Raw genomic sequence first — 12,897 nt, 5'->3', positions numbered from 1 at the left:
GTAACTCAACCTTTCAGTGTCTGAAATGCCAGGCCCAGCCTGAGACTACGTCTATACTTGCCACCAAATTCAGCAGCAGTTGACGGGAGATATGCAAGCTATGTAAAATCGTATCTCCCGTCGACCTCCTAACTTCTACTTACCGCGGTGTCTTCAGTTCGCAGTGTTACTCCACCTGGCGGAGGTGGACTAATAGCATCAATTTCTGGGTCGATTGAGCAAGTCTCCATGTCCACTCAGTTGATCCAGATAAATCGATCTGACAGTGGCGAATTTGCTGCTGTCAGTCTAGACATAGCCTGAGTCTATCTTGAAGAAACACAAGAATCCATGGCACTGAGGTAGATGTAGGAGTGACGCCCCTGTCCTAGAACCACCAGGTAAACTTCAAGCAGACCGAGTTAGATTTCTTTCCGGAAGCTAAAACCATGGACATTACCTCTTCTGAATAACCCAGCAACTAGAGTTGACAACATGATCCTTTCCCAGTCTTTTTGGTGTGGCTGCAATTCCCTACTGCACCACTAACACCTTCCCAGAACGCATGAGGAGGTATATATAACAATAGCTTGTTTAGGGCATCAGTAGACTTCATAATCTTAATTTATAATGCTCAGTACATTCTTGCTTCTGTCGGAGAGTTTTTGTTTTTTAATACATATTTTACTATTGAGTCTCTAACTCTGGCCTTCTTCCCCTAATGAGGAAGAATCCCCTGTGTGGCTGTGCATGCCTAGAGGAATGAGCATGTCTATGGCCTGGATTTCTCTCTATTTATCTGTCATGCTGTGCTCTGAAAGTGAGCAGGGGAACCTAGCACTGAGGATTATCCTTTAGGCTGCACACTGCAGATTTATGCCGCTTGAAGGAAACAGATTTCATTTTGTGCCTTTTAGACCATCTTCTAAAGGAGTCTCCGGAATCAGACTCTTCAGAAGAAAGGCGGAATAAGGAGGACCAATTTTTCTTCCCTTAGTGTTTTATTATAACTAGGAGTCTGGGCATCTGAGAGACCTCTTTCTTACGACTCCCTTTATCCTCTTCTCCTCAGATGGAGAGAGTAATTTCAGACAGAATCTGGCCTGGAGGGAAGGACACCTTTGTGATTACTCCTCTGAGCAGCTTTCTTACTCTGAAAACAAGGGGGGGGGAAAGGAAGGAGTCCAGAAGGGGGCTTCCCAGGGAGATTCCTGGATGTGGCCTGGACATAGTCTGACCCCGTCCTGGGGGCACCCGGCTCCAATGCTCGAGGTTCAAAGGGAATCCTTGGCCCACTTGCTGCACTGGGAGATAGAGCTGGTTTGACTTTGCTGGCAGGGAGTAGCCCTGAGCCACTGCAAGGCTGAGCAGGGGGGATGCTGCAGAATGGGCATTGGGGGGCTGGGTCTGAGGGCCTCTTACCAGGCTCTCCTTTTTCTTCCTGCATTGGCTCCCTGTCAGTGAAGCCCTGCCACCCCAATCACTGAGAGGGAGGGGTGGGGTAGGCAGGGTAGCTGCTCCATGGTCAACAATGAGGGCTGTGAGCACAGACTCTATCCACAAGGTGGGAAGTTTCCCCAGCCCTTTGATGTTGCGCTTCAACCTTTTCTCTCCCTGCAAGTCAGGGCTGCTCCCTGTGCTAGGCCCAGGGCAGGGATTTTGCTATTCAAGTGCTGACAAATGCTTCCTGGGAGCTCTCCTGCTCAGGGAAGAAACTGCAGGAAACCCTGTCTCTGCCCGAACACCTGAAAGGGGCCTGGATATCCAAAGAACAGGCACCAACCTCCATCAAGGCACTTAATCAGCAGGGATGTGTAGGAGAGAGAGTTTCTGGCTTTCCTTTTTCTTAGCCTTCTTCACCATGCTGCACTCTACATAGATGGGCAGGGGACAGAATCCCAGAGATGATTGGGAGAAAGAGAATCCGCTCTGATGATAAAGTTGAAGTCTGGAGATTTTAAGCCTTTTGATTTTTTGTTTTGTTTTTTGCTCTGCAGCAAGAAGGAATGGGACTCCATGCCTGCAGCTGAAAACTCAGACAAAAACTGAACAACTTTCTTAGAGGAGGAACCACACCTTCCCTGCCAATAATTGTCAGGTCTGATCCACCTCCAAGACTGCATGGAACAGAGATCCACAATGTCTTAGATCTGTGGTCCTCATTAGGAATAAGAAAACAGAACTAGCTTGAAAAAAGCAACAATATGGGAATCCGTTGTGCATTTCAATGCAAAGAAACATCAAGCAATAGGGTTAGGAATAAGAAACAAGCAGAGGGGATTATACCATCAATGGTCAAAAGCCATAAAATATTAAGCAGAAGGGGTTAGAGGTAATTCTCCCCCAAAAATTCCAGAACACAGTTGAATTGTCTTTGGCGCTTATTCATCAAGCTAAGAGGAGCCTTAGGGTATGTCTGCACTACAAACGCTACAGCAGCACAGCTGCCGCGCTGCAGCTACACCGCTGTAGTGTAGACACTTGCTACCGCACTGGAAGGGGATTGTATGTCGCGCTAGTAATCCAACCCCTTGAGAGGTGATAGCTAGGCTGATGGGAGAATTCTTCCATCGATTTAGCTGAGTCTACATTGGGGCTTAGGCTGGCTTAACTACACTTCTCACAGGTGTGAATTTTTCACATCACTGAGCCATGTAGATAGGTTGACCTAAGTTTTTTGTGTAGACACAAGATACACAGTGATGTTGCAAGCTGCCAAAATCTGAAAGCACTGTGTTAACAAGAAGTATTTAATTTAAAATGTTCCTTGCAAAAAATCTAATTTATTAAAACCTCAATCAACTACAATAGCTTTTAATCAATTTCTTGATTTTTCCTTAATGTAAATCAAAGGAGCGGGCAGGTGGTGGCTGAAATCTATGGGAAAAACACAAGTGAGAATAGAAGGTGGTCAAAATCCTTAACTGATATTTTCCTCTGGAAATTTTTAAGTGAGATTCACAAATTGAAGATTTTGTAAATTAATATTAATTAAAGCCAACAATTAAGAGTATAAAGAAATAGATGTTTCTTTTTACCTGAACAAGAAGCATTTCTCTCTTTCCACTGAACGTTTTTGCATTTTATTTGATTTTGTCTCTCTTTTCGTAGTCGTTCTAGTCTCTGAGCTTGAAAAGAAATATTATTACTATAAGTTTGTCAATGGAAGTTTACTATAAACAAAGACATAATTAACTACCTTTATATGAATAAAGATGTTTTATACTGCATATGTAGGGGGAAAAGTCATAAAATTTTAAAGGTGGCACCCCTGAAAAGCAAATACCAACAAAAACATGAAAATGTTCTTGATTTATAATTGAAATTAGAGGATATAAAACATTAATAGAGATCATAAAGATAGTATTAACATGGAAGAGAATAATAAAATGTGAAAACTTCTGTGATTAATATGACATTTCATTATATAAATCATTAATAACGGTCTTAAAGGAATTTTAATGCACAAATGAACTGAAGTGAATATTACATTACAGGAATAAAATTACTGTTATGAATTACTCTACCCGTTTCAAAAATTAAAGATAAATGAACTCAGACTAGACTATTAAAGTTTTAAATATAAAATCCTTTATCTAAAAATCATGAAAATTATAAAATGTCAAAGCTATATAAATTAGCATAGCTTTTTCTTCAGTGTGCTGAAACAGTTTATAGGTAGTAAAATAAATGATTTGTATCTTCACAACATTAGTCAAATATTAAAATGAATATAATATTTCTTTACATTTTGATTCCATCTCCAAAATAGGGCTTGAAAATAAGGCTCAAACAGTTAAAATATCAAACAACTCAGACCCTAGGATCTCCTCTTCCCCCTGAAATTCACTTATTGTTAACACCAGATTTATCTCAGGAGACAAACTGTCAACTAAATAATCTGGTAGAAGCTACCCCAAGAAACCAACCACCAGGAATAGTCACTGCAGTAAACTCACCATGATCAATAAGAAAGCAGACTAGATTGGCAGGTAAAAGTAATGATTTTGGTCATTTAAGGAAACACAATTTGCTGGATATATTAACAATTTTGATGTATTGTGATCATTTATTAACTAAATTGGCCTCTTAAAGGAGATTTTAAAATACTAAATTACTCTGACAATTCCTGTACACTTTCACCAATTAAAAAAAAACCCACTGATAAATATAGTCTATCCCTTCTCTTCTTTATACTTAGAACTCCATTCAAGATACAAATGGAAATGTTGGCTCAGCAGTGAAACATTTTACCAAGTATCAGAACTCTTAGCCAAAGTATTGATGAAAAAAGTGGTTACTTTAAGTAGAATATCTAAAAAGTAATTGACTAAGTGTGAAAAAGTACAGGAAATATCTCTGCTCATAACTGTAAACATGAAGCAAGATGCTATTCCATTGTGAAAATTTAGTTTTAAAAAGTGAAGCCATTTTTTTTCTAATTTATTATTCTACCTATATCGTTCAAAAATCAATTTTTTATTTGGGCCACATTAAGCATCAATCTTTCAAAATCTCAAAATACAAAATCTTTTTGGTAAGTATACCTATATTTGGAATGGCTTTTTCATTTTTTTAAATTATCTTCAGATTTCCCTGAAACCAATGGGAAAGGGAATAAATGGGGAAATCAGGAAATGTACCATTTCTTTTAGTTTTGTTGTAATTAATAGAGGTCAATTTCTTACATAAGAGAAGCTTTTCATCCAAGCGCATAGGGCCCTTCTAAGGCCAATTGCATCACTTTAAGCCCTGACATGTCCTGTCCCTCTGTGGGGAGAAGGCAGGGTAGCTACATATTAAAGAAGAGGGCTTTGCGCTGTCCTCATAAGCCCCACAGTTCGCCCATGAGCTGGGGTGCATGAATTCCATCTTTCCTAATCCTAGTGTATTTCCCTTCACAAAGCCGTAGACATTTGGCTTTGTGCAGGCAAGGATTAATTTTACCTGAAAAGAACAAATGGAGATATGTGCAATTATTCCATCTCAACACAATTCTTCTATCAGTTGGTTCCAAATTATCATTCATCGCGTGACTGTATTACAGCCACTCCAAATTACATAGAATTATCAGTATCTATTAGAAGTCTGAATTATTTAAGGTTCATTCTCTATCACACATTAGTTTGCAAGCGTTCAGTGTCAAAAATTTCACTGACCACATGTATTTCTGTTTCCATTAAATATTAACAATTAAATGAGCCTTTGCTGCTAGCCTTGAGTTTGGGGGAGCAGTAATTCGCTACAGCCCTTTACCGGGGAGGGGGGCGAGGAGGAAATAGAAAGCCAAGTATCCGCCCACTCCCTACCTATCTGCTATGGAAGAAAGAAATATCGGTCTGAAAAGCCTCTATGTTCCCCACAGTGCCTGGCCTGATGTACTGGCAAGCCATAGCATGGTTGCATAGGGTGTCTTACTCCATTTTACAACCTTGAACCCTAATGAGGCAACTTTCAAGGTTTTTCAACTCCTCAAGGTTTTAGGCCTTAAATAAAGCCTATTTTAAAAGGTAACCTGATGCATGTAAACGCTCAACAGGCACTATTTCTTTAGTGCCTATAACAATGTGTTGAGTCACTTCCGCTGCAGTAAAACACATTTTTTTCCAGTGCTTGTCAGACATCAGTGGTGCATAGATAAGGTACTACGGCTCCATAAATTAAGTGGCTTTTGAAAAGACAATTTGAATTCAACTCCATCCAAAACAAAGGAAGTAAATGACAACTCATGCGGAATTCTTTTAAAAACTTCTTAGTGGGTATTCAAATCATGGAAAGTAAACATGAGATCAAACTCAAAAAACGTTTGTCACTATTCACTGGAATAAAGAACTACACCCCCTACTCTATTCCAATGTAAAGTGCTTTAATTATGCCACAAGAAACACACAAAATGTAGTCCTTTATTAGAAAGAATGAATATTTAAACTAACTGTTCTTGAAATTGTGTAGCTAACAAAAATAATCCTATGGCTCAACAAGATGGAAGAGCTGGTTGCAGTTGCTTATTGAAGACTATGTTTTGCACTTAATGCAGGGATTCAGTCACTTTGTTCTATATATATGGAGAATACAGCTTATCTTCGTCAAACTTACAGGACTTACTCTGAGTACAGAATGCATTTTCTAAGAATTTACAAGTAAATCTGTTAATTATTTTAAGAATTAAAATTAATTAGAATATGGGTCCTTTAAAATACATAGCATCTGGTGCCAGACCATGCTTTCTCCCTAATTATTGTAACAGTGAAAAGCTTAATACAGACTCTTCCAACTGTCCATATGAAGATAAATCTAATGGAAATCTTGTGCAATGACTACAATTGATATTTTTAATGATTAATGGCTTTTTTGGCATTTTTCTTCATAAATGAAAGATTCTTCTGCAGCAGAGCTGAAGAATGATGTTCAACTACAGAGAATTCCACAAAAAACTGCTCTTTCAAAATGGCGACCATCTCTTATTACTCTTAATAGAATTGAGGCCAGAGATGCACTGAGTTAAAATGCACTCCTTCAAAACAGCCACTGCTTAGCATTGTTTACAATGGGACTGAAGACAAGTGGCCTCAGGGAAATTGGTGGCCCCAGGAGAATAGAAATGTTTACATTTATGCAACAGCCTACCAATAAGAGAAGTTTCTGACTCCAGGCTGTTAACAGTTTATTTATGTCTTGATGCATGAACATTTATATGCACTTTTTTTTTTTATTCTACCTAAGCAAACTGTGCATGTTATACAAACATCTGATCCTTTTTTGATTCCTGTGAAGCTCTTGAACTTGCTATTTTCTGGCACTAAGCACTTCAGGTTAATTGATTTACAATGTATTCTGTGTAGAAAGGTTTTATTATTTTTAATATTGTTGCCTTTCAATTTCATTGGATGCCCCTTGTTCTTGTACTATGAGAAAGGAATAAAACTGACCAATTTACTTTCTCTCTGTTATTCATTTTTTCTGATCATGAGCTACATAAGTCTTGAGAACTGCATGGCAGTGCCAGTGTACATCAGAGAACAAGAAGAGGGAGGTTCACGAGAAGGGGAAGAGGAAAAATTGGCATCAACTTGGCTCCCCACTGGACTGACCATACTAACAATTGTTTTAAAGCCTGTCGTGCACTGGGAAGTTAAATGGTTTCAGATTAGAATTTAATGTATCTTCTTTTTATTTACCCACTCTGTGAAATTATCTGTCAGCATCACTTTTTGGAGCAATTCCACAAAACTTTAAACTTTCCTTATAAACACTCTTGTACTGTAACAACTGAACTAATCTCCCAAACAAAATGCATTGCAACCTGGCACATTTTCACCCTGTGACATGGAATTCAGTTTCAGCTAGTCCAAACTATATTCACAGACCTTATTTCCAAATTTAGCAAGATGCCTTAATTATATTGAATCAATGCTATTAATTATTTATAAAATTTTTTGACAAATACGTTACCTTTTTTTAAAAAATATCTTCAGATACTTATTACTGAACATCACTTTTATGGATAGGTAGAATATATTTAAATTTACTTCTGAGCTGTAGGTGGTGTTGTATTACCACCAAAAAAAATTATTTCAGAAATACATATTCCTAAAAGGAGAGAGAGATGATCTTCCTAATCTAAGCCTTCAACACCCAATCATTTTAGCACATAACCTTTCTTGGAGGCTCTGTATACCAACTCCCACCATCTCCTCACTGTAAAAAGACAGAAGAGGGATGTTTTCTCCCTATTAACAAAAACTAAGTTATTAGTATATACTGAAAAGATGAATATCCTTAAATTAGCATATTTTGAGAGCTCAAATCGTAACTCAGATTTTTGTAATACTGTAGCTATAAGACAGTAGAAGTCAAAGATGAAAAAGTAAGATGGATCACAGAGTCTATCTTTCTTCAAATGCAGAATGTAATTCCCCTTTCAGGTAGAGGATATATCAAGTTATTAATCGGACAATCCATTTGATATTATATATGTCTTGCTTGTTAAACCTCCCATTTGCAGATTTGTTAGGGCACCGTCAGGGAAAAAATGGTTCGTTTTATAGCAATAGCCCCATAAAAGCTATATTATAGATTCTTAAACACAGCGATTGTACCTTGATGCTCCATTGTAGGCACTACCAAATCATCTGTTGTTCTGGTTTCATGATAAAAGCCCATAGATCAGCTGACCTATCATGATGCACATTGTCAGCATTCACTGTGAATATCGTGGATTCAACCAGTCAGACTCCTGACATTAAACATACAGGGTTTGAAAGGTTTAGTGGAGATGGGGAAAATTACTTGTTACTGTGGCATGGAGTTTTTAAAGACACCTGCTCTATTAGCCTAGTTCTATGCACTCAGCAGTATAGTGACTCAATTAATTAGGATCAACATTCTGACACCACCTCAAGTTTTTCCACCAGAAATGTAGTAAATACAGAGTATAAATGTATCACATTTATTTCTGTACACTTCCCTTCCTCTCACTTCCCCAACACTATGTACTAGCCTTCTTTCTGTTGCATATTCTCTCACTCCTCCCATGTTCTCTTCAATGGGCTCTGTTACTCTGGTTTTCTTGTCCATCTACTAACCCCTTTCTGCTGCTATTCAGTTGTCTCCTTGTTTTTAATACTTCAGGCCAGAATGACTGGGTTTGGTGACCCAGTAGGTAAAGTCCTATTCAAAAAGTAGGTATCCTCATAAAGAAGTACGAGACTGTGTTCCTAACGAACGGGAATTTCAAGGCTTGACCATGGAATTTTGGTATTTGATGGTTTCTTTACCACAACATATTTTAAAACTTGAATTTATTTTTTTTTTTTTTTTATAAAACTGACAACTTCAAAGTTCTTCTTCATACTGTGATTTGGTACAATGGAGTAGAAAAATCAACTAAAAATCAGTTTACAGCACACAAAAGAAACTGGTCCATTACGTATTTCTTTTCCTGAAAGACACCTGTAGGTCTGTTACAAAAGAAAGGTTTGACAAATAAGTAGCTACTCATGTTCTGATGATTGGCCCAAGCAAGTCAAGTTAACATTTTGTTCTGCGGTTCTAACCGTTACATTTTGTTGCTGGAGTTTTTTGTTTTGTTTTTTTGGTGTTTTTTTTTTTTTTTTTTTTCAGATAGCATTTACCTGTATTTGATCGTCTTCTAATACCGAAATCCCAGCTTGAGGTAATATCAACTGATTGGGAATATACATAACCCTGAGTCTCTCCATTGCTTCCCTGTGTTTCCGAACCACTGTCCCCAGTCACTGAAGAGGGATTGAATTTCTCTTGGTCAACATCATGATCTATCAGGACCATTTCACACATCCCTGTGTCATCACTGGTCACATGTGACTGCCGAATATGAGCCAATATAATTGCTGGGTTGTCCAGGAAGGCCATCCTATCCACCACTCCGCCACCTCACTATGCTATCTTCTTCTCTCCATGTTGCTCCATGGACAAACTTACCTGGAAACATAAAATATACGGCACTTTAAGAAAAACAGAGCGATTAACATTTATTCATGGATGTTTTTGTCACATCCAAAATTGAAATTAAATATCAGTCAACTAAGTTTTATGCATCGAATTACTTTAATTCCATTCTGACAAGGTACAACTATTTACATAGTGAGTATCACTAAAAGTGGCAGCCATTTACCCTGGGGACAGTTTGAATTCCAAAAGTTAACATAAGAAAATTAAACACCCCCGCAAACCAGTATTTAACACTAAACAAACGGTTGCTATAAGGCACAATACACCAGCTATTACACTCAGGAGGAAGTTTCCTTCATGCACTCAATCTCTCTCCTCCTCTCCCTTCTCCCCCTTTGACACTGTCAGCTCCCCACCCTCACCTAGGTGAGAGCATCAGCCATTATGTATGTATTTGCCTTTCACCCAACCCCACAACAATGCTGCTTCCATTCCTCTTCCTCGGACGCTGTCTTCCTCCTACCCTCCTCTGCATACTCCCTCTTCAATGCTTGATTTTAGCATCCCTTAAACCAAACACCTCCTGAGACCATTTCTCAGATTCACCTGCCAGCCAGATGCTTGCACCCCCTCTCAACCCTTCTCCCTGTGCTCTCAGCTCCCTCCAATCTTCTGAGTTCAGCTCTTCACACGGTCTGCTACCACCTACATGATTTACTGTTGAAAAGTTGGTGCAGCAGTCATAAAATGCACACTAAAGCAATGTTACACTGAACACCATTTCTTCATTCAGCAAAGACTTCTTTAGCTGGAAACTAATAATTAGACTTAAAAATTAACACATAGGTTTAAAGAGGGAACTTCCTTTAAACCGAAACATGCATCCTGCCAACTGAAGCCCAACTTTTCCATTTCCAGGAGAAAATTTTTTTTAAAAGGGACAGAAAAGGACAGAACATTTAACTCGCACTGATGCTCAATGGAGTTTGACAGAGGACCGTTAGTGAATGTAACACCTGAATAATACTATGGTCATATACCACAAGAGCCTGAGCTCTTTAGTATTTTAACAGCAGCAATTTGCACTTTCATAGCACTTTTCATTCAGAGCACTCAAAGTGCTTAACAAAATAAACTAGCAACTCTGTGAGGTAAGTGTTATCCCCACTTTAACATAGAAAAAATAGAGGTATAGTTTCTTGCCTATGTCCACAGTTATGGCATAGCAACTCAAGGGATTAAACAAACATATTGCAGGTAGATGAAAACATCTTATTATCATTGCATTCTGCAAGAGATTCTTCAAGAAAGAGAAGGGAAATTCCATGAGAAAGAATTGAGGAAAAAAGGGCTGCCACTAAGTATTTTCCCACAGAACTGGGGTAAATGTTGCAATTTGAGCCTTGCCTTATAATCTGTAATAGCACAGAATGCAGGAAAGCATAGAATAGAATATTAGGGTTGGGAGGGACTTGAAGAGGTCATCTAATCCAACCCCCTGATCAAAGCAGGACCAACCCCAACTAAATCATCCCAGCCAGGGCTTTGTCAGCATCAGCAAGCTCACCCCAGGAAAGGCAAATCCACACTCCATTTCACACTAAATATACTTTATTCCTCAGACACGAACAGCCTGAAGATCACTCACTAGCACCAACAGATTCTGCATCAGGGTATCATGAATATTTGTATCAACTGGATAGAAGCAATAGTAGTACTTAATTTCAGCAGTGACAGCCACACACAGTTACTAATGCTGGAAAGAAAGTTAAAGTTATGAGGCGTCCAAAGGCAGCTCTGCAAGCATCATAGTATGAGAATTCAACCACCAATCCCTCCCCCATAAAAAACCCTCAGAAGTCAGAATCCAACACTACAAGTTACAACCTATTTATTATTTTAATCCTTGTCCCTGCCCTTCCTGTTGTCCACCTTGTCTGTAGTCATTTCTTGTCTATGCTCTTTGATGGAGTGATTGTGTCCTTTTTTTGGTTTTGTAAAGTGCCATGCAAATTCATAGCATTGTATAAATATTAAATAATAGCCCCAGCACTGTGCAGTACTTCAGCTAAAGAATGGGAGAGAAGAAATCCAGTATTCCATTTGTTAAAAATATTCCTCAAAGTGTAATTCACCTCCTATCACAACAAGCTTTAATAAGTTACATTAGCAATGTCTAGTGTTTTCTGGCAACTTTTATTAAATTACAATTATGCGTGTCTAGACATATTACTTTCATTCAAAAAATAAATAGTCTGTCCCTTAAAGATTTCTCACTGTCTCCTAAAAATGAGAGACCATAAGGCACATGTCCCTTTGCTTCATTTGCCAGCTGAAGGCCTTTAAGTAATAACCAGCAGGCTTTGACCTCAGGAGCAGAGACAACTAAGTACAGTAGATGGATATTTTAAAAAGGAAGCATCTCCCAGGTTGTGTACTGAGAATGTTCTTTAAATATATTTATTTACACCTCACTTAGTACTTGAAAAGGCACTTCTCACCTGCAAGTGGTAAGAATTTGTTTAAATAAGCAGCAGCCTTAGGCTTCTAAAAGGTCTGCGAACTCCCAATCAAAAATTACTGCTGCCCCATCAATGTGTCGTATAAATGTTGGCACATTAATTGTGTATTTATAAGATTGTTAATGGTTAGTTAATTTACCTCCCACACTATTATTGTACTTGAAATGATTTAATGTCTGCTGAGGGAGTTAACATCATGTAACAGCAGATGTGAGATTTTTACCTTTCTACACCGTACCCCGACTTCAAGCTATTAACACGCAGCGTGCTAAATTGCCTAGGCTTCCTTACAGTCTTACACATGCAATCACTTTTCCCATAATTATGAATATACCAAGTCACAAGAAATCATGTGTTCAACTCTAGAGTTTACAAATCCTTTTATCCAAAACAAATCCTTTTATTTTTAATTTTAGTGAAGGTACATTAAAAGCCCTTCCTTGCTAAAATGTACATTAACTGGAAATTCTTGAAAATTCCACTAAATTTCACATTCATAAAATATGAAGGTTATTCATCAAGTCCTGATCCCCCCACATAATTTTTAGCACTTGTCATCTATATCATTAATCAATCCCTACTTTTGACAAAGGCAAAATATAATGCAATGTCATGGTTCTGACATGAGGCACAAAGGCAAACAAATGCCTCAACTTTATAAACCCTTATATGAGAAACCTTAAATATTAATATTCCTATAGATTTCAGTGGGCTTACTCACAAGAACATGGGTTTGGGGTTTGTAGGATAGATTCCTTAATCTAATGTATCACAGCTCATGCGCTCCTCAGACCCATGGCTGATTATTGCAACTTAACGTATAGTAGTGAGACATAAGAGGATTCAGGACATAGTCAACATTTCAGCAAATCAGTTTAGAGTTATTCAGAGGGAACAAAAATTATTTTCTTAGCGAAAAAACTTGGTTTTTGCACTTTCCATACTTGCAAATGGGCCAAAGGTG

The 12,897-nt window shown here is 38.2% G+C and overlaps 1 protein-coding gene across 6 annotated transcripts in view; it reads right to left on the bottom strand.

The window, feature by feature from the left end:
* Positions 1 to 12,897, bottom strand: part of MAPKAP1 (MAPK associated protein 1) — a 139,551-nt gene that overhangs the window by 115,600 nt on the left and 11,054 nt on the right. For all 6 annotated transcript variants that reach the window (XM_067541676.1, XM_067541679.1, XM_067541677.1 and 3 more), the window contains exons 2-3: positions 9,114 to 9,441; positions 3,018 to 3,107 (exon numbers count right to left, since the gene is read on the bottom strand). In XM_067541676.1, the coding sequence (XP_067397777.1) occupies positions 3,018 to 3,107; positions 9,114 to 9,372 (349 nt within the window). In that variant the 5' untranslated portion in view covers positions 9,373 to 9,441. The remainder of the gene's footprint in view (positions 1 to 3,017; positions 3,108 to 9,113; positions 9,442 to 12,897) is intronic.

Source organism: Emydura macquarii, unplaced genomic scaffold (genome assembly GCF_026122565.2).
Source record: "Emydura macquarii macquarii isolate MOO-44397 ecotype Brisbane River unplaced genomic scaffold, CSIRO-AGI_Emac_v2 contig_691, whole genome shotgun sequence".
Lineage (NCBI taxonomy): Eukaryota > Metazoa > Chordata > Testudines > Chelidae > Emydura > Emydura macquarii.
Note: the sequence above shows the minus strand (reverse complement) of the source record. Positions and strands in the feature narration are given on the sequence as shown.